Source organism: Galeopterus variegatus, unplaced genomic scaffold (genome assembly GCF_000696425.1).
Source record: "Galeopterus variegatus unplaced genomic scaffold, G_variegatus-3.0.2 Scaffold536, whole genome shotgun sequence".
NCBI lineage: Eukaryota > Metazoa > Chordata > Mammalia > Dermoptera > Cynocephalidae > Galeopterus > Galeopterus variegatus.
Window position 1 is genome coordinate 475,987 of NW_007726647.1, and position 22,593 is coordinate 498,579.

Consider the following 22,593-nt stretch of genomic DNA (forward strand, 5'->3'; position numbering starts at 1 on the left):
TATCAGTCATTCATCTTATAGTTTAACACTAACTGGCAATCTTTGCCTAAATCATAATTTCTTTCGAGGTTATAAATGGTGATTTTCTAATTTGTTAATTTATACTACATTTATTAGCTGGCATTGCTCTGAAAGTAGTGTTTTCTCTAAGAAACTGTAGCTGATGGTTTGCTTCAAAATAGAGTGTCCTGTGGCTTGGCTTCAGAGGAACATCTAATACATATTCCTCAGGGGCCCCATTTTTATATCACCTGTGATTCAGAGGACAAGCTAGAGAGGCATTCAAGAAATCCCACAGAGGATGCAATGAAGAAAGAGAGAGAGAAAAAAAAGAAATTCAGTGAAGAAAGAAGCAAATAATGAGAAAATTCCTACAGAAGATAGACATCTGAGAAAAGTGTTGATATGAATTCTTGTCATGTAAGACCTACAAGTTCCCAGTAGTCACAATTACTATGAAATGGAAACATGTGGCAAGCATTTCAGTTGCAATTCCGACTTTCCTCACTACCAAAGAATCCACACCAGAGGAAAACCCTATACATGTAAGGATTGTGGCAAAGCATTTAGCTTCCAGTCTATTTTTGTTCTGCACCAGAGGACTCACACAGGGGAGTGAACCTACAAGTATAAGAATTGTGGTGAGAATTTTTTTCTCTAGCTTCCTTTGCATTGCACACCAGTGAATCCACATGGGGAAGGGGCTCCATGAGTGTGTAGAGTGTGGCAAGGCCTTCACCTTCAGGTCCAAACTGTTTCTTAATCAGCAAATCCACACTGGGGAAAAACCCTTCAAATGCCAAGAGTGCAACAAGGTCTTCAGTCAAAAAAATATCTTAATCTCGTATCAGGGGACAAAGAGTGGAGAAAAACCCTATGCATATATGGAGTGTAACAAAGCTTTTAATCTGAACTCACAGCACATTCAACACCAAGGACAGCGCACTGGGGAGAGACCCTATCAATGTAAGGAGTCTGGGAAAGGCTGCATCTGTAACTCACTCCTCCAGCACTGGAAAATTCACTCTGGAGAGAAAGCCTATAAGTGTGAGGAATACAGGAAGGTTTCCAAACATAAACCTAGCATATATCAACATCAGAGGATCCACTATGGAATGGAATTCCAAAAGTTCAAGGAGTGAGGGAAGGGCTTCATCAAGAGATTATGATCAGACCAGCACTAGAGTTGCCATGTTAGAGAAAAAAATACTGTGAATGAAAGGATTGTTGGAAAATCTTCATTTGGTACTCAAATTGTTTGTCATCAGAGTATTCATCCTGGAGAAGAACTTTAACGTAATTGTTAGTCTGTGTGTTCCTCAATTATAAGTTAGTAGGTCCTCTCCTTCTTGGCTTGTTCAATATCACAAGTTACAATAGATATATTGTCAGGTTTTTATTCTTTTAGTGATTCTAATAGGTATGTAGTAGCATCTTCTGGTTTTAATTTGCATTTCCCTAAGGACAAATGATGTCTTTTCATATGCTTATTTGCTGTCCATATATCTTCTTTAGTGAAGTAACTGTTCAAAACTTTTTTCATTTTTTAAAAGAGTTGGGTTGTGTGTTTTCTTATCATTGAGTTTTTAGAGCTCTTTATATATTCTGGATACAAGTTAATTGTCAGATATACAATTTGCAAATGTTTTCTCCTAGTCTGAGACTTGTTTTTTCATTGTCATAGCAGTGTCTTTTGAAAAGCCTAAGTGCTTAATTTTAATGGAGTCCAAATAATATTTTTCACTTATTGATTGTGCTGTTGTTTGGTTATTCTGTTGTTGCAGATTTTCTTCTACTAGTTCTACTGATTAACTACAAAAGGAGTATTGCATTCTTCAACTGTAATTGTGGATTTTTCTACATCTTCTTTCATTGCTATCAATTTTTACTTCATGTATTTAGAGGCTCTGTTTTTAAGAATGTACATACCTGGGATTTTTATGTTTTCTTGCTGAATTAGCCTGGTTTTCATCATCTAATGTCTTCCTTATCACTGGTAGTTTTCTCTGCTCTGAAGTCTACTTTATATGATCTTAACATAGCTACCACATCTTTCTTTTGATTAGTGTTTGCATTACATCTCTTTTTTTAATCCTATTATTATTATTATTATTTTTGTCTTTTTTTTTTTTTTGTCGTGTCCGGCAACGGATCGCAACCCTCAGTGTCGCGCCCGTACCGGACCGGGACCGGCAACGGGATCGCAAACTTTTGATTAGTGTTTGCATTACATCTCTTTTTTAAATCCTACTATTATTATTATTATTTTTGTCTTTTTTTTTTTTTGTCGTGTCCGGCAACGGAGTGCAACCCTCAGTGTCGCGCCCGTACCGGACCGGGACCGGCAACGGGATCGCAAACCTCGGTGCTGCGCCCACACCTTGCTCAGCCAGTGAGCGGGAACCGGTCTGTATGTGGGATCTGAACCCTCGGCGGGAGCGCCCGGGCACTGTAGCAGTGCGCCACCGAGCCGGCCCTTAATCCTATAATTTTTAACCTACTTATATTATCATATTTAAAATTAGCTTCCTGTAGATAGCATATAGTTGGGTCATTTAAAAAAAATCCACTGTGACTATCCTTATGTTTTACTTGATGTTACATTTACATGTAATGTAACTAGTGATATGTTTTAATTTAGGTGTAACACTTTCTCATTTGTTTTCTATTTGTTCCTTCTGTTTTTTGTTCCTCTTCATTCTGCTTTTTGATACCCTGTTTTGAGGTATTAGAATGTTTTTCTTATTCCATTTTAATTTATCCATTGTTTTTGACTATACTGCTTTATATAATTTTTTGAGAAGTTGTTCTAGGGACTAACATATGCATGTTTAACTTTTCACATTCTACCTCGAATCAGTATTTTAACACATTAAGTGGAATGTAGAAATCTTACCATCATATAGATATTTTATACTATTCCCTTGTATATTACATTTCCATGCATTGAAAACTCCATCAGATAATATTAATAATTTTTGCTTTTAGACATCAAACTCAATAGGAAAACTAGTTACCCAGATATTACTATTTCTGTTGATTTCTCTTCATTCCTTTCAAAATTCCTTCTGGTATCATTTCCCTTTTATCTGAAAAAAAATTTCTTTGGGAATTACTTTAGAGTAATTTTGTTAGTAATGAATTATCTTAGTTTCTCTTAATCTGATAATGTCTTTATTCTATCATCTCAATATTGGTATCTGTTGATTGTTTTTTCCCCAATGCAAGTTGACAATTTTCTGTGGTTTTTTTTGCATGCTGAGTAGTTTGGGATTGTATCCTGGACATTTTGAATGAGACATGTTTAAATTTTAAGGAGAATGTTACTTTTTTTAAAAAGCAGGCATTCAACCCTTTTGAGTTCTGGGCACAAGATCTGATCATTTTTCTTTGAGTTTTTGTTCTAACATCAGTTTATTTTTCAAAATGTTTATAATACTATCCATATGTCAAATATGCAGGCCACCCCATGGCCATTCTAGAATGTGGGTGGTGGCATATCCCATATTTCAGTTGTCTGTGCTGCTCAGGGTCAGATCCATGCATATGTAGCTCAGGGGAGAGCCCAGGAATTTATAGACAACTTTACGAATTTTTTTTCCTGAGATACTCGTTCTCTGAAATCTCTCTAGTTGTTTCAGGTTCATTTGTGTGCCTCTTTTCTTATCTTTTGGGTAGAAATCTGGGATTTTATTTAGCCCTCTCTGCTACACACTTTTTGCAACTGTACTTGCATGCTATCCTTTTATAGTCACACTAAGCAGTGAGAGAACACAGGAAAAAAAAAAAAAAAAACAACTTGGGTTTTTCTCCCTTCTTGAAATCACAGCTCCTCTGATCAGAGAGGAGGGTTCTCACTTCCTTTGAGTTTTAGGATCCTGCCAACACTCATTACTCCTGCTGCTATCCCCATCCCAGACTACTTGAGGCATGAAAGTACAGAGAAAAGAAATCAGAGGATTTCTGCCCTCTTCCAGAGCATTAGATGATTATTTTCCACTCAAACTGGAACTAGAGGGCTTCCCTCTTAGCTCTGCATTTTTCTCTGGCTTCCATAGTTTCTGTTGCAAAATCAGTTGTAATCTTTATTTTTGTTTTCTGTATGTAATGGTGTCTTTTTTCTCTAACTGCCTGCAAATATTCATGTGTGTGTATATATTTACACACACATATAGTATACACACATATATGCACATATACATACACAAACATACATACACAAACATACATACATACATTTTTCTCCTGATATTTCAGTTACACGTAAGTTAGACGATTTAATATTGTCCCATAGCTCTTGGATACTCTGTTCTGTGGGGGGGGGAGGGGCATCTTTTTCTTCCCTGTGTTTCATTTTGGGTAATTTTTACTGAACAATTTTCAAGTTCGTGGATTCTTGGCTGTATTGTATCTGATGAGTTCCTTGAAGGCACTCATTTCCATAGCCATGTTTCTGATTTCTAGAATTTTCATTTCTTTCTTTTCTTTTCTTTTCTTTTTTTTTTTTTTGTCCTTTTTGAGACCGGCCGCACCACGCTCAGCCAGTGAGTGCTGTGAGCGCACCAGTCATCCCTATATAGCATCCGAACCCGTGACGGGAGCGCTGCTGCGCTCCCAGCGCCGCACTCTTCTGAGTGTGCCATGGGCTCGGCCCTCATTTCTTTTTTATAGATTCTTTTTCCTTGCTGAAATTATCCATCTAATTGTTTTTTCCACTAAGCTCTTTAACATATTTATCTTTGTTATTTTAACTCTCTGATAGTTCTAACATCTGTATCTGTTGATCATTTTATCTTCTGATGGTGTGTGTTATTTTTTCTTGCTTTTGATTTGTTTGCCTTGTAAGTTTTTTTTTGGTTGAAAGCCCAAAACCTTGTGTAGAACAATAGAGACTGAGGCAAAAATAAAATGGACATACTTTTTCTTTTGGTAGGTCTTTATTGTAGAGGATTGAGTCAGTTTAATCAGGAGTTGAACTGTGTGTAGGTTTTTTATGCTGCTTTGGTTACCCACAGGCTTCCAATTCTTCTATTGCCTTGTGTTTAGTGTGTAGGCTGGTTTGCCAACAGGGATTTTCTCAGTCACTATCAAGTTCAGACCTTCCCTTTATTCCCTGGCCTCAGAGTGTCTCTCGCCATGTTCTTATCTTCTAGCAGTAGATTGCTATTATTTGTTACTCAGCATTCAATATATTCAATATTCCATATTCTGATAGTGGTAGGAGGGATGGCATTTCCTGTTTTTGTGATTCAGCTTTAATCTTAGGTAGGCACTGTGTCTCTGAGAATCGAGGGTGGAGTCTATTAAGTGATACTGCTCTATCTCCAGCTGTAGGAGACCTCTATGGTCTGGACCCAGGATGTAATCCTACCCCTACTGTATGAGTAGAGAGGCTTTTTTTCTCTTCCCTTATCCTTGTTTCAGTGGATCTTAACATCTCTAAGGGGAGCAGGATTTGATTCTCTGTCCCCAGAGGCTTAAGGATTTCGTTTTGTAGGAGAAATAGGGAAGAAGAATCTGGATGGGACTTTGTGTCTTTCCCAGGAGAAAGGATTTCATAGGATTCTTCTTGCCTTACCTACATTTGTGTGTGTGTGTGTGCATGCACACATACATACATTGGTGATGTCCATGGAGAACAGCATGCAAGTGGGTGCAATTTCCCCTGTGTCTATGGTTCTCAGAAGTTCCATATTCTCATGCTAGCCAACATTTGGACTTTAGCAATTCACTAAACGTTTTAGCTGATTTCTTCTTAACAGTTTGTATGGCATCCAGACACATCTGCCCTAGGTAAGCAAGTGCTTATGCCCACCTCTTCTTGGAAGTGTCTGTCTTTGCTTAGATGTTAGGTAAGTTGTTTGCCCTGAGACCTCAGACTTTGGATGCATTCAAGGAAAATTTTCAGATTATCCATTTTGTTGCTGTAAGGGTGGGACCATGTTCTTTTCAGTTTTCTACATCATGGATTTCTTAAAATTTTATTTTTCAAGAAGAACCACACTTTAAAAAACACTGAAATATAAAGAAAAGAGACTTCTGGTAATGGCCATGATTAAGTAGCTGGTGTTGGACTTACTTTCCCATCATAAAAACAACAACAAACAACAAAAACAACCAAACAACCTCCCCAATAAATCCTAGGCAACATATATAAAACAACCATTTGCAAATATGCAATAGCAACCCAATTGAATGTGATGATTTTTGTGAGAGAGGAGGCACATAGCATGAATCCCACCTTCACTTGGACTCTCTTCAGGATACTGTATTTGTCTAGCTGTGGCACAGAGAGTTAGGGCCTCTGCAGGGTATGGCTTTCTTAGTGTGTGGAGGAAGATCAGACCCTCTATATGTTTTTTACATATTGTATAAGTATGGAGAAATGTGTTGAAAGAGTACCAAAGAGTTGACAAAGAGGTGGGGTATGTGATAGCACTACTGGTTGGCTGACCCCAGAGCCAATTTTAGGTCTACCCTGTATGGTCGTATTGATTGTGCTGTGACAAGGGGCAAATGGGAGTTGAATTCCTGCCCTTGCCCCATTTTCCATGTCATGCACCCATGAGATTGTTCAGAGGGGTGGGCTGTCATATACCCCACCTCCTTGTCAACTCTTTGGCTATTCTGGCCATTCCCAGCTCCTTTCTCTGTTGCTGACTTTCATTATAGAGTATAGAAAAACTAAATATTCACTTTTTCAGCCTATCTTGTAACAGTTATGGCACCAACTGTTACTTGTCTCCTGGCATCCATTCTTTTCTGCTTCCATAGAAATTGCTAAATTTTTCAGTTGCTCCTATAGGTAGGTTTGGCCATTTGACCATTTTCTGACCATTGTGATGAAATGGCATGTGCAACTCTCTTGTCATGCACTTAAACGGATGCCCAGTACCGCCATTAAATCTAGGAAAATAGGGTTCTGCTCCAGGGCATGTACTCAGGGGGTACTGCACTTTGAAGTTTCTTCCTTTATATTTTTTGTTGCTTACTTTTGCCTCGGAGTGACTGGGCCCAGCGGTGCTGTCAAAGGGGGTGCTCCAAGAATACACTGTGACCAATGTAAGCCCTAGACCATGTTTTTCCTCTTTGGGGTACTCTGTGGCCTTTTTCCCAGTGTGTGGATTTGACTAGGTATCCTGATGAGCTCCAGAATGCACACATAGAAGATTTTTCTAAGGCCCTGTGGCCAAACCTCAGTTCCAGGAGGGGGGCTGGCATGGTATTTCTTTCACAGGATCACATGATCACTTGGTATTTCTTTCACAGGATCACTGGGCCCCCAGAATGGTGCCAACAATGATTTTGGGTGACGCTCACTCATATCAAGCATGGGGTGAATTCGGGGCTCTGGGACACTAGGGGTCCACTGCCAACCCTTGGGTATGAGCTGCATGTGTCGGCCCTTGTGTCAGCTCTTGCTCATTTATATTCCTACTGCAATGCTGCCTGTGGTCTACAACACCCAAGAACAATGGAGGTGGCAGGAAATGTCTTTTATCTTCTGCACTCCTCACTGTTGGCATCCAGTGTGGTCACTGTACCCCCTCCACATGCTCTGGCACAACATGTCAGAAAGTTCTCTGGGACTGGCCACACCTGTCTCTGAAGGTTTTCAATAGGCTTTTTTGATAGGTATCCTCTCTTATCTTTGATTGCTGCAATGACACCATACTGTCCAGGGTCAGTCTTAAACTCTTCTGGATAGGGGATGGATATTTCCCGGGTGAACTGAAGTCATCTTCTCACTCTGCTCATGGGCTGATTGCTTACCCTCTCCACTGGTGGCGGTGTATGGGAGGGAGAGGCACATCTGTATTAGTCCATTTTGTATTGCTATAACAGAAATACCCGAAACTGGGTAATTTATAAGGAAAAGAGTTTTATTTGGCTTATGATTCTGGGACAGCTGCAACTGGTGTGGGCACTCATGGCAGAAAGTGGCAGGCAACCAGCAGGTACAAGCAGATCACATGGTGAGAGGAAGCAAGAGAGAGAGAGAGAGGGAAGGTGCCAGGGTCTTTTAAGCAACAAGCTCTCACGGGAATAATAGAGCGAGAACTCACTCATTAATCCTCTCACCTAGGGAGAGCATTAATTCAGTTTCCAACACTGCCACCTTGAGGATCAAATTTCCACATGAGTTTTGGCAGGGACAACACATCCAAACTCTATCACCTGGGCAACACTGAAAGATATCACATTGCAGGATTGCAGTGATTACAGCAATTCAAGAGAAGTCATTACAGCAATTCAGGAGAAGTACAATGTGTGATTCATTATGCTGTAACATTCCAAATGGTAAATTTAACACAACCAGAAAACATGTTACCATTCACATTTTCCTGCATATTCTGTGTGAGACTTGTATTTGCAGTCATTGTAACAAACTTTGATAAAATCATTGGAAGCCAGTATTCATGGGTGGCATGATAACAGCATTAAATAGATGGTATTAGGGAACTGAAGAGGCAAGAAGATCTATATTGTTTCAATATGGTGGTTGAGTTGGAGGATCTCAGGGCTGATCAAAGAAAAGAAAGGGCCATGAGATGGCAGTATTGGACAAGTTTTATTGGGCAGCACTTGCACAGGATTGCATAAGAGGGGACGTTTGTTACAGAAGGACACTTTCCGGGGACTCTGAGACCACCACCCAGAAGGGGAAGAGAGCACAGGAACTCCTAAGAGAAGGGGAGGTTGGAGAGGGGGCCTACATGTCTAGGCAATGTTCCTTAGCAGCAAGGTGGGAGTCTCCAGGTCAGAGAGCTCTGAAGGGCAGTGGTTTGGGGTCTTTTATAGCCACAGGGTTTTTCTTATCGATGGCTAGCAGATGTTAGGTACAGTTTCAGGGGTTATGCATAGCAGGCAGGCTCTAAATGGTTAAAATATGCTCATGTGGGTTGTATTTAAAGCAATTGGATGTGTAAGAATTTGTCAATTATGGAAAAATGTGTAAAAAAGGTACTTAATATGTGTACCCTTAGAGGTTGATATAAATTCCTTATATTTATAGGTTATTACACAATTACAACTGAAACTTCAAATTCAATAATATTCAAATTGCATTAATTTAATGTTAAGGACAGTAATGTTTTGCTGAAACTAAATTGCTGTTCTAAAATGAATATTATACCAAACACCATGGCATAGTTTCTTTTGATTTTGCCTCTGCATACCTACTCAACCATGTATCTTGTAATGACTCAGTTTCCTCTGAGCAGGCAGTTGAGATCCTAGTCCCTTATTTCAAAGTCTTTTGGGGGTAAATCAATCAAGCACCTATACGGATTCGACCACTGAGGATTTGAGATAAAATTACGTTGAAAAGAGGCAACTTGGGTTCCACACAAGGGCCAAGTGGATCCTGGGGAGGTGATGGCTTCAGTAGTGTATGGCTGAGGGCTGGTTGCTCCTCTGGACTCAGCATTCTCAGAAGAATGGTTGTTTTGCTGGTAACAGTGGTTGAGCATGAGTGAGACATTAAAAGGGTTGTAAACTTTGAGACCCATGTGGGGCTTCATAATGACTATAGAAGTAAGACAGGTGAAAACATCTGGCGGTGGTGGAAAAGTGAGGTTAGGAAAAAACCGTACTCTCTGTAGGCCCCTAGCTGGGTCCCGACCTCACATCTTTCAGCTCCTGGCCCTCCCTCACTCATTCTTGGTGGTCCTCCTACGTAGGACAGAAAGAGCACCGCCCTTTTGATATCCTGGGGGTCTTCTGGGTATACAATAAAATCGCTAAGTCTACTACTTGACTTTCATCTAGCAAGTGTTTCCGAGGCTCCTCTATCCTTGGAAAGCCCCCACCCCTTCCAAGCCGGCCCTTCAAGATACCTTGGGGGACATCCAGATATTCCTAATAAACTCAGTCCGTTCATATCTCCAGCCAGACCTAGGTTCGTCTTCTAGGCCTTGAAGGGAGGGACTCACAAAGTGGGAAAATGGCAGTGCAGGGGTTGGGCCCCTCGGGGCAGGAAACTGGCTAGGGCCCCAAGGGCAGGGAAGGCTTCCGTGCGCTCTGCTGCTCATTGGTCCAATTGGGCCAGGCCCTCAGCCGGTATCCGATAGAATAAATGGCCTCGCCTCTTGCTCCCGCCCTAAGCTCCCGCCTCCTTTCCCTGGAGGTCTGTTGGTTAATAACCCAGGTCCAGATGACTCGACTCGGAACGACGCTCTGGGAGGAAAGTAGGAGTCTATCTCTCCTACCCTCCCTTTTCCTCAGGCTTGCTCGCGGGAACTAGGAAGGAACCATCAAGCTGTGGAGTCCTCCAAGATTCCTAGAGAGAATTCCAGGGAGGGTACGGGTAGGCCGTTCAGTTTGTGACGTATTTCCGGCGCAGCCATTTTTTTTTTTAACGGTTGAGGAATTGTTTTGTGAGGACTGCTTCGTGGTCCCCTCAGTTTCTGTTTACTGAAAAGCTGCAGAGGTCGCCGGGATCCTAGGGTGAGCGGGTCTGGCTTGGTCTGAGAAGGACGGGACAGGACCCCCAGAGAGGCTGGCGCAGCTATTGCTACTACTGGGTTCCTCATCCCGACCCCCGGGCTTGACTCGGTGGCGTCGAGAGAGGGCGCTGGCGGGGCTGGGACGCTGGCCGCAGGCTCCCGCCCCCTCGTTTCTCCATACCTACTTCAGTCCGCGGTCTATTCAGATTGGGTACTGACACAGATTCTAATGCTCACATCGAGATCCTCAAAAAATTCTAACTGTCCAGGCTCCAGGACACTCTGGTAACAAAACACGCCCCTCGGTTGCTCCAGCCCTTCTGTCTTTGCCCCGGCAGTGGAAACCTCAGCCCTACCCATGGGCCTGTGTACAGTTTATGCTCTTTCTCCCTTTACATTTGCTACTAGGAAATGGGTCTGTGATCACTTTGTTTGCCTGTACAACCAATAGAGCAGCCAAAATTTTGAGAATACTGAAATGTTTGTTTTACCCCCCAGGACGGAGCTTATTTAGTTCACGTTTTGGAGAACGTGGAGCCCTGAGATTTGGATTGGCTCATATGAATGTTAAATCTAAAATCTGATGACGAGTTATATCCATGAAGTATCTAATATGTGTCCAGTGTTTAATATAGTTTCCTATGTACAGTAGGAGATACTGAAGGATTTTTTCGATCTAGCTCCCTTCACATTCCTTCATTGTACTCGTCTCATTACATTCTCTTAACTTTTACTACATTGTTATAACCTAATTTTCAAGATTTATAACCAATCAGATTAAACATTTGGTTGCTGCCATGAGTGAAGTGTATTGGGTTATGATTTGTGCCCCATCCCATATTCTTAACTTATGCTTCAATTCCATATGGTATTCCCCATAGGAAAGTTGTAGGGACTGTCTTGTGTTCTGTAGGATGGCTTCTGCTGCTTTTCTACTTACAGATGATTTGATTTTCACAGATTGTCAACTGTACAGATCAGACCTTTTTGCTTATGATTGTTTAATTTGTCATTCTTATTAAGTATCTATTGTAAGTGACATTACCAAAATGATGACAGTATCAAGATTTTAGAGAACTAGAGTACACAGCTACAAGAGCTACCTATTTACCCAGCATGAATCACTGCTTTTGTTACCTTTGGACAAAATCTTGCTAATGAATTTAGCAGCATTACTTGTGTAGGTTTACTTTTTTTTTTTTTTAAGTTCTTCTGTTTACACTTATAACTACTGTTTCTACTTACTGGAATCTCTGTAACTTTCAAGATGTGGATTCTTGCGTCTCCTGACAGCTCTCTTTCTCTGACAGCTTCCCCTTCCCCTACCTTCCTGAATGGCCTTCTGGATTCACTAAGGGTCAAAGGAGGGAGGGGCAGTGCACTGACTATAAAGTCTTTTATCTGATGCTGTTTTAGTACTCTCATATTTACAGCAAACTGCGGACATAAAATTGAAATGGAAGTTGTTTTTAAGGTCTATGAATACATGCACTTTTATATGTTTCTTTATATGCTTGTTAAATATCTCTGATGTGGTGGCAGCTATTTGTATTTCAGTTGTGTCTTTAATGGGTAAATCTTGCTGATTCCCTCTTTTGAACGGCAGAAAGCTTACCTCGTAACGATGGGCTAATTAATTGACCCAGATGGGAGTTGGAACTAGTTTAGAAATGAAATTGCTTTGCTTCCCTATACTATAATATTTGGAGCTTGGAGTATTTGGGACATGTCATGAAGTTAATGGATTCCTTTAGTATGGTTTAGCTTTTTAGTTTTTTAGTATGGTTTTAGTTTTTTCTTTCTCATCACCTACCCCCAACACTATTATAAAATTGAATGAATATCTTATAAGCAATCTGTGTATTTAGGGGAAAAATAGTACTAGGGAGACATTAAATGTTCTTAATAAATTATTTTCAAATTCTGTTTGACTTTTACTACTTCAGTCATAGAAACTCTCCTGTCCTAGCATTAAGTAGGAGGGAAAACAGATGCTGAGGTCTTGCAGTGTTTGATGGATTTCTTGTACACAACTCATTCCTATTTGTAGTGTGTGGATGCTAGGGATCTTAACTGTTTGTAATTCCAGCTTTCTTTTTAGTTCGTAACATTTGTCTACTTTCTACCCTAGTTTCCTTTTCTGTCTTCTTTCCTATGATGTCTTCTCTTGGTTACTGAAAATTACAGTTTTCTCAGTCCACTGTCTCATCACGTATTCATTGGATGATCTCTGTTTCCTTTCTGGGTTCCCCCATATGCCTGCTGTCTCACCTCAGTGAGACTAGAATTACAACAAGCAATAACTGAAGAATAGTATTCGCGTATCCTCCAACAGGGTGGGTCAGAGTATACAGGAATATGGTCAGTTGAGTTATTATCACTAATGTTTCTTTCTTTACCTTCAGCTCCTGAGACTTTTACCTTTCCCTAAATTGGAGGTAAAAAATCGTATGATGACAGCAATGTCCTTAACAGTCAGGCCCCAGGTAAGTTGGGTTTCCTCTGCTTCTGTACATATGTGTGTGTATATACATATATATTATGTAAAGGTGTTTTAGGGTACTTCAAAAAGTTCGTGGAAAAATAGAATTAAAAGATAACAAGAATCTTTCCATGAACTTTTTAAAGTACCTTCATATATAACATACTGGTACGTATATTTTATATATGTATATTGTTTTATGTGTGTATATATATGAATTTCTCTTTGAGGTTTAAGTTACATGTAACACAAGCCTTAACTGTATAGCTCAATTTTTAGAAATGTATACACTTGTATGACCATCACTTATGTCAAAACATAGTACATTATTAGCACCCCAAAAGGCTCCTTCATGCCCCCTCCCAAGCAATCTACTAGCCCAAAGTTAACCACTATTCTAACCTCTATCACCATAGGTTAGTTTTCTTTGTTCTTCAACTTCATATAAATGCAATCATTCAACATGTCCTCTTAAATACCTGTCTTCTTTTGTTCAACATCATGTCTGCGAACTTTACCCATGCTGTTGCACTTAGCAGTAGTTCTTTTTCATTGCTGAATAGATTTCCATTATATGTTATACCACATTTTATTTATTCGTTCTAGTGTAGATGTACTTTTGGTTGTTTCCAGTTTTGGACTACTGTGAATAAGAATACAGTGAACGTTCTTGTTTTTTGGTGGACACAGACACTCATTTCTCTTGCGTATATCTCTAGGAGTGAAATTGCTAGATTATAGGGTATACATTTAGTTAGTTTTAGTAGATGCTGCCCATCGATTTTCCCAAAATGGTTGTTTCAATTTATACTTTTACCAGCAGTGTACTGTTGTTCCACATTCTTATCAACACTTGTTATTCATTTATAGTATTTCAATGGGATTTTTTTTATAATTAATATTATTTTTTTACATTCTATGATGTTGTTGTGGAGCAGTTGGGGGGTGAGAGGGAGAAGGGGAAGGAAATGGAATAGAAGGAGGAAGGAGGAGGTGTGGGATTGAGGCCTGTGGCACCCCCCTCATTCCCATACGGGAAGACCAGGGGGCTTCCAGCGGTAGCTTGGCCATTGCTGGGCTGCGTGCAGATGTCAGAGGGGTGTGGCAAAAGCCCTTGCCCCTCACCACCCCAGCTCAGAAACCCGGGGCCCTTCTTGCTGTGGCTTGGTGGTCATTACTGGGCTGGTTGTGGGGTCTGGGGGGACATGGCTGAGGCCCTTGGTCCCCCACTACCCTGACTCAGTAGAGCCTGGGGTGCTTCCTGTGATGGCTCAGTGGTCATCACTGGGCTTGTTATGTGTGTCGGGGGTGTGGCTGAGGCCCTTGGTCCCCCGCTGCCCTGGCTCAGGAGAGCCCGCGGCACTTCCTGTCGTGGCTCAGTGGTTGTCGCTGGGCTGGTTGTGCATGTTAGTGGAGTGTGGCCAAGGCCCTTGGCCCCCCCCAGACTGGTTGTGGGTGTTGGGGGGCATGGCTGAGGACCCCAGCCCACCCCCCTTTCTGGCTTGGTAGCCCAGGGGACTTCCGGTCCTTCTAGGTGCTGTAGGTGTTCTTTGGTGAAATGAAACCTTTAGTAGTTAATATCAAACTTTGTCACTGGTTGTAGGTACTTTGTTTTTTCTTTCAGTTCTGTGTTGGATTATTTGCTCTTCCCACCACTTAAACTCTGCACTGGAACTAATTTGCTGTCCTTTGCTTACTTCTAAAATGGGGGAACTTCCTGTGGAAACCAGCACTTGAGCTCTTTGGTTAAGCTAAATTGCTGCTTGCTGCTGGTTCCCTAGGGAAGGCCTTTTGTGCAGCTCAGGCTTTAATTGTTGAAAAGTCCGGCTTTCTTGAGATCTGGTACACCTGGGTTGTTTAGAAACTTGTCTGGACTTGAGTCTTTTCAGCAAACTGCACCCCCTACAGTTCTGTGTTCCTGACCAGTCTCTTCTGAGTGGTCCTGTGCTGATTGGGGGGCAGATCAGCTATCTTTGCTGTGCCCCAGTGTTCCCCTCGTGGGCCCATCTCTCCCACTGCCCATGCTCCAAACACTTCCCACGGGATGGGCCATGCTCCAGTCCCTTGTGATGACTCACCGGCCTTTGAGTGGCTCCTTTTTTTCAGTTGTTCTGGCTCCTCCTATGTAGGTCCATGGGAGCCCTATTAGTGGTCTTGCTGGCCTGGGGGCCACCAAGGCCCTCTTCTCCCCTGCTGCCTCCAAGCAACTTCATCCGAAAGGTGCAACTGTGGCTTTTGCCAGCTCCTCATCCATGTGCTCAGCAGCTCCAGCCTGGAAGTGGCCAGAATTCGAAACAGTTGGAGTAGTTTTTTCTTTCTCTCATTGTGGCTTCTCCTGACTTCATGCACTCCGTAGGTTTCTCCTCCTCTTCTTCTGAGCTCTAGTGGCCCCAGCTTGGCTGTCATTGCTTTTTTATGATTGTAAATTGGTTGATTTGTGGGAGAGAGTGATGCTAGTGACCATCTGTTCTGCCATCATGACCAGAAGTCCTCATGGGGATTTTTGAAATTTCCTCTTCTCCGATAAGCAGTGATGCTGAGCACCATTTCATACATTTGTTGGCTAGGTGGATATCCTCTTATGCGAAGTCTCTGTTCATATGTTTTTCCTATTTTTTAATACGTTGTGTGCCCTTTCCCCTCCCCCAGGTTGTAGTAGTTCCTTATTTATTATGGATGTAAGTCTTTTGTCAGATATAAGTATTATGAAATTTATTCTCCCAGTCTGTGGTTTGATTTTTCACTCTCTTAATAGTATCCTTTGATAAACAGATTTTCTTATTTTTAATGAAGTATACTATAACAGTTTGTTTTCTGTAAAATTTTTTCCTTTTCCTTTTTGTTTTTGTTTTATTTTTGTTTTTCCATTTGTGGTGGCTGGCAGGTATGTGGATCTGAACCCTTGACCTTGGTGTTACCAACATCACACTCTAACCAACTGAGATAACTGGCCAGCCCCCAGAAATTTTCTCTTACTCAAAGATCATGAAGATACTCTTCTGTGTTTCTCTTAGAGGATTTATTAGCTTTCTACTTAGGTCTGTGATTCATCTTAAAATAAGTGAGTAAAATGTGTGTCTTAAGTTCTTTTTTCCCCCACATATGGATATTGAGTTGATTCAGGACCATTTATTGAAAAATCTATCTTTTACCCACTGAATTGCATTGGTTACTTTGTCATAAATTTGGTGACCATACAAGTGTGTACCTATTTTTAAACTCCCATTCAGTTCCGTGAGTATCCCATGACACACTGTTGGTAGGGAAGTAAAATAATTTTGTAACATTAACATAACATGGAAGGTTTTTCTCTAAGGTAATTTAAAAATATACTGAAAAGATAGATAACTGACAAAACTTTCTTTGGCACCTGGCTTATAGGTTCCCTTAATCCCATGCTCCAAGTTAGAACCTTTCCCTCTAGAGCTCTGTTGCTGATATACGGAGGAAAGCTCCTATTCCAAGAATTGAAACTTTCAATAGCTGCCTTTTTAAGCCCGTCTTTAGTTGCATACACCAAGTTTTCCAGTTAAGCAGTATTTTCCATGCCTCTGTAACCTCACTGTCTGTGCGTGGAGGTAGGATGGGAGTAGGAGGTTATTGACACAACTGAGAGCTTTGTGCCCGGTGTCATGGGCAAGGAGACAAGCATAAAGGAAGGATTGGGATGACAGCAAAATTGGGAAATGGCAGTAATATGAGTAACCCAAATAATCACTGGGATAATACAAAGTGGGGAGGTGCTTAGGGCTAAGGTGACAGCCATATCCAGGGGTCAGTTCTCCTTCCATATATGTACTTTCATTCTCAGGCCCAAGCCCAGCTCCTATACATCAAGTTCAGTGTCTGTGTAGAGATCACATATTTAGAAGTTCATAGTGGAGATGTACTTGATTCTAACTCGGAAACTATGCTGAACTCAGGATGGCTGCTTTTAATTCTGCATCCTCTTCCTCAGCACCTTCCAAATTTTTCACAAAACCTCTACAGGTTCGTAGGGGTTTTGTGAAAGGACCCAGTACTAAGTACATATCATTGTAGGTGCGCTTCCCAAACCTCTCAATGACAGTTTGGACCATCACCAAAATCTTGGGGTCTGGAGAGAGCAGGAACTTGTCGTTTCAGGAATCAGTGACTTTTGAGGATGTGGCCGTGTACTTCACTAAGAAGGAATGGGCCAGCCTGATGCCTGCTCAGAGGGCCTTGTACAGGGATGTGATGCTGGAGAACTATGGGGCTGTGGCCTTCCTAGGTAAGGCCTCTCCGCTGCTGGTCTCTGCCTGGGCCCTCAGAGGTTGAAGGGATCTCTTATAATTATTAGTTGACCCCAAATGGCAATGTCAGAGGTTGCCAGGTATGGAAAGCCCTGATGTCTATTAAACTCCAAAGGGCTTTTTTTTTTTTTCCATCATGAAAGCTACCCTCTTTCCTTACCTGCTTTAGAGGTGATTGATTCTCTGGGTACAGAAGGACTTGTGCTTTATCTTGGTACCCTCAATCTAGTATTGAACTTCCAAATTATCTTGAAAGAATCCAGCCCTTTGTCTCCCTTTGGGGGTTGCTCCTAGGAGCCATGTGTCTGTTTCCCACAAGGGGAATTTGTCATCCTCTGACAGAGAAGGTAAGAAATCTTGTTTCTCTTTAAATAGAAATCTGCCTCCAGGGTGTTTCAGGCTTCCTTGGAAGCACTATCCTGAGGCTTCTTCCCAGCATCCCTCCCTGTACCTCTTTAGGGTATCTTTTGCACAGCCCACCCAAACATTACTCTCCTCACCTCATCTGCTTGTCCTTGCAGCCACAGGCTGAAATCAACCTCTCTGACTCTGCTCATCATTGTGTTGTGTTTTCTTTCCTTCAAGCAGCATCACCTGCTTCCAAACCAGCTCTGATCTCTCAGCTGGAGCAAGGGAAGGAGCCATGGTTCACCCAGCCACAGGGAGCCCTAAGCAGAAGGGGCTGGAGAGCAGGCTTCAGAGGTGAGTTTAGCATGGGGTATCTTCTCCAGTTTTGTCTCTTCCTTTGCCTCCGTTTAATCAGAATGAAAGATTCTGTGTTCTCTGTGCCCAATATCATGGAGTACATTGGGATTCCTAATTATTTTTTTTCTGACTGGTCTGTTATTCATTGCTTCCCATCCCTTTAAACTGTAATACACAACATCCTTCTTCATTGTTTCACTCACTGGGATGCTTATACTTGTGTATCTGGGGATGTCAAAAATTTTTTCTAAATACTTTACTGGTTATGTGTAACTTACCTTTTTCCAGTTTTCCCCCTTTTACAAGACTGATAAACTTGGTGCAGTATTATCTTGTCCACTAAACAATAGAACAAGTAAAAAAATTTATTTTTGCTACTTACGGTAATTAATATATTAAAACATTTAAATCATTTTTTAATATTGAAATACTTTAAGGTAGCTTAAAGATATTATGATTTTCTTCCCTTTAGGATACATCTTACAACTGAGAAGACTTACTCGCTTAGCTAAAATAATATCACATATAATAAAATTAAAAATTTCTCAAAATCATCAGTGCCGGGAAGACAGGAGAAAGGCTTAATTCTTGACCTTTAAATACCAGTTTTCCAAGTAAGAAGTTGATTTAAGAGTCACCTTAAATGATGTCAAATGTGCATTTTCTTTTTCTGTAGACTCATGGATTTCCACAGATTTAATGTTTTTCATTTCATTAAAATGATTCTTTTTGATATACTAAGTAAGCTCTCATGTCCTTTTTAAAACAGCTTTATGGAGATTTAATTCACAAACCGTACAATTCAAACATTTAAGGCATACAATTTAGTGGTATTTAGTATATTCACAGAATTGTGTAAGCATCACCACAGTCTATTATTTTTAGATTATTTTTGTCGCCCCAAAAAGAAGCCCTGTGTCCATTAGCAGTCACTCTCCATTCCCTATTCCCAGCTCTCAGTTTTAGGTAACCACTTATCTACTATCTGTTTCTATAGATTTGCCTATTATGGATATTTGATATGAATGCCATCATACAATATGTGGTCTTTTGCACATGGCTTCCATTTAACATAGTGTTTTCAAGGTTTATCCATTTCATAACATGTATCAGTACTTCATTCCTTTCTATGTATGAATATCTATTGGATGGATAATATTACATTTTGATCCATTCATCAGTTGGTGGACATTTGGGTTGTTTCCACTGTTTGGGCATTATGAGTAATGCTGCTATTAATGTACAGGTTTTATGCTGACATATGTTTTCTTTTCTCATGGGTACATATTCTAGATATGTGAGAGTACTTCAAAAGTTCATGGAAAGATTTGTATTATCTTTTAATCCTCTTTTTCCACAAACTTTTTGAAATCACCTCCTATACTTGCCGGGTCATATGGTAACTGTTTAACATTTTGAGGAATGCCAAAATGTCATCTGCTAATAGAGATAGTTTTACTTTTTCCTTCCTAATCTAAATGCCTTTTTTTGACCCAGGACCTTCCTTTACTGACTCTATCCTCTTAACTACCTTTTTATCTTGAACTCTCCTTGGAGCTCTAAGCCCTGATAAAGCTTTCTCTTCCTTCTTGGGATTCGGGACTTTTCCTTGCCTCACCTCATTCCCTATGTGCTCTAACAGCATTTTATAAGCATATGAAAGCTGTGTACTAGTAGGACATAGTAATCTCACCTGTTGATGAGTTCAGGCAAACTATGGCCCATAGGCCAAAATCTGGCCTGCCACGTGTCCTTTTGTGTATAGCCTGCAAGATAAGAATGGTTGAGGGGCCGGCCCGGTGGCGCACTGGATAGTGCACTGCTTGGGAAGCACGGCGGCGCTCCTGCCCGAGGGCTCGGATCCCCCATACAGACCGGCTCCTGCTCACTGGCTGAGCGAGGCGCGGGGGCAACGCCGAGGGTTGCGGTCCCGTTGCCGGTCCCGGTCCGGTGCGGGGGTGACACGGAGGGTTGCGATCCGTTGCCGGACACGGAAAAAGACAAAAAAAACAAAAAAAAAAAAAAGGGTGAGTTTTTTTTGGGGTTGAAAAAAAACAAAAAAAAAAAAAAGGGTGAGTTTTTTTTGGGGTTGAAAAAAAACAAAAAAAAAAAAAAGGGTGAGTTTTTTTTGGGGTTGAAAAAAAACAAAAAAAAAAAAAAGGGTGAGTTTTTTTTGGGGTTGAAAAAAAACAAAAAAAAAAAAAAGGGTGAGTTTTTTTTGGGGTTGAAAAAAAAAAAAAAAAAAAAAAAAAAAAAAAGATAAGAATGGTTGAGTTTTTGTAGTGGTTGAAGAAAATCAAAAGAAGAATAATATTTTGTAACAGGTGAAAATTACGTGAAGTTCAGATTTCAGTGTTTGTAAGTAAAGTTTTATTAGAATATAGCCATGTTCATTCATTTACTTATTGTCTGTGGCTGCTTTCACACTGCAGTGCTAGAGTTGAGTACTTACAACAAAAACCATATGGCCTAAAGAGCTTAAAATGTTTAGCATCTAGCCCTTTACAAGAAAAATTTGCTAACCACTGGTCTACTTCTCTCTAGCATTGCTGAGAGGTGGTATTTTCATGTATTTTTTTTTCTCTTATCAGGTGGAAAAACCTGGGCTAAAACTGAACATTTGACTTTAAAACAAATAATTTCTTATAAAAACAAATCCTGTGGCATGGTATCAGATGAATATCTGAGAGGGGGACCTGATTTTCAAGATACCTGCAAGACAGATGGCAAGTTAGAGAGACACAGAGAAAATTTCACAAAGGATGAAATGAATAAAAATGAGAGAGATGCTGTGAAGGAGATAGTTAATAATGAAAAACTTCCTATAGAAAATAGAAGCCATCCACAAAAGAAATCAGAAAAAAATGTTAGTGTTAGTTCTCAGCGTGAAACACATCTGCAAGTTCCAGCTGTACAGATTTCCTACAAATCTGATTTATGGGACAAACATTGCAGTTACAGTTCAGACTCTTCTCAGCATCAGAAAAACCCACCTGGAGGAAAGCCATATCAATGTAAGGAGTGTGACAAAGCCTTTAGCCTTAACTCCACTTTTGTTCGGCACCAAAGGATCCACAGTAAAAAGCAACCCTATGTGTGCAAGGAGTGTGGCAAGGCATTCTGGGGCAAGTACCAATACACAGCACACCAGCGAATTCACACTGGAGAGAAACCTTATCAGTGTAAGGAATGTGGGAAAGCTTTTACTTTCAACTCCAGTTTTATACATCACCAAAGGATACACACTGGGGAGCGACCCTATGTGTGTAAGGAGTGTGGCAAGGCATTCTGGGGCAACTCCCAGTACACAGCACATCACCGAATTCACACTGGAGAGAAGCCTTATCAGTGTAAGGAGTGTGGGAAAGCTTTTACCTTTAATTCCAGTTTTATACATCACCGAAGGATCCACACTGGGGAGCGACCCTATGTATGCAAAGAGTGTGGCAAAGCTTTTCGTGTGAACTCACAGCTCAATAATCATCAATTGCTACACACTGGAGAGAGACCCTACCAATGTCCAGAGTGTGGGAAGAGCTTCACCCGGAATTCAAACCTTGTCCAGCATCAGAAAATTCACTCTGGAGAGAAAAACTATCAATGTAAGGAGTGTGGGAAGGCCTTTAGGCAGAAAAGCAATTTAAATCGACATCAACGAATCCACCCTTGCAAGACAAATTTCAAAGAGAGTTCAGGATTAGAGCAGCACCAGAGACTCCATGATAGGGAAGGACGCTATGAATGTAAGGATTGTGGGAAAGTCTTTATTCGGAATTCAAATTTTATTCGCCATCAGAGTATTCACTCACGAGAGAAACTTTTAAATGAAGTTGTTGGTTCCTGTTTCCCACAAGTGCAGGTTACTAGGCCCTCCCCTTCTTTGCCTGGTCATATCAATCCAGCCCTCTGTCTTGCCACTCCCCAGGGGGCTCCCTCTGTGCCAGCCAGTTCTTTTTCCCCACTGTCTGTACCACACACCCTTTCACTTTCTACCTCAGAGCCCTTACTCTTTCTCCTCCCCCAGATGCCCTCTCCTCTTCTCTCCCCCTTTCTGTGATCTCTTTCCTTGACTTACATAGGCCCTTTGAAGTTTGCAACTTTGATACTGCCTTTTGCACTCAGTCTTACACACACCCTCACACACCTTGCATTGTTATCTACCTGTAGATAGCTGCGGTACTCTTGCTAATCAGATATATGCTGAGTGTTCCCCTCCCCCTCAACCCTGAAGAGGACTCAGGTTTTTGTTTTTTTTGTCTGTTGCAGCCAAGTTGTCATTTCTTTTTTTCTTTTTTTTCTCCTAAATGATGACCAATAAGGGGATCTGAACCCTTGACTTGGTGTTCTCAGCATCATGCTTACCCAGTGAGCAAACTGGCCATCCCTATATGGGATCCGAACCTATGGCCTTGGTGTTATCGGCACCACACTCTCCTGAGTGAGCCACGAGCCGGCCCCCCAAGTTGTCACTTCTCAAGGGCAGGAGTCACATGATTAGATGAGAAAAGGTCAGAAAGTATGAATATATTTCCACTGTAAATGAATATATGGCATGACCATTTGAGTGTAGATTGTAGGAATGGTAGAAATGAGGAATTTCTTTCAACTCAGGAAAGGAGATACTCAAATAGAAACTGAAGGTATTGCTGTAAGAAATGGACCTTGTAGAGAGCTGTTTATATTT

The 22,593-nt window shown here is 41.1% G+C and overlaps 1 protein-coding gene across 1 annotated transcript; it reads left to right on the forward strand.

Moving 5' to 3' along the window:
• The first annotated feature begins 692 nt into the window (after window positions 1-692).
• LOC103588233 (zinc finger protein 420-like) lies at window positions 693-22,047 on the forward strand. The gene is made up of 2 exons (XM_008569854.1): window positions 693-1,110; window positions 20,903-22,047. Exons 1-2 carry the CDS (start codon window positions 693-695, stop codon window positions 21,964-21,966), a joined length of 1,482 nt encoding a protein of 493 aa, XP_008568076.1. The 3' UTR covers window positions 21,967-22,047.
• Window positions 22,048-22,593: the final 546 nt, after the last annotated feature.

Bases quoted from the DNA above. Each gene is read 5' to 3' on its own strand.
- LOC103588233 (XM_008569854.1), top strand. From the start codon at position 693: ATGGGGAAGGGGCTCCATGAGTGTGTAGAGTGTGGCAAGGCCTTCACC. The intron at 1,111-20,902 runs ATGGAATGGAAT...AGAAAAACCCAC, and splicing joins TCAACATCAGAGGATCCACT to CTGGAGGAAAGCCATATCAA.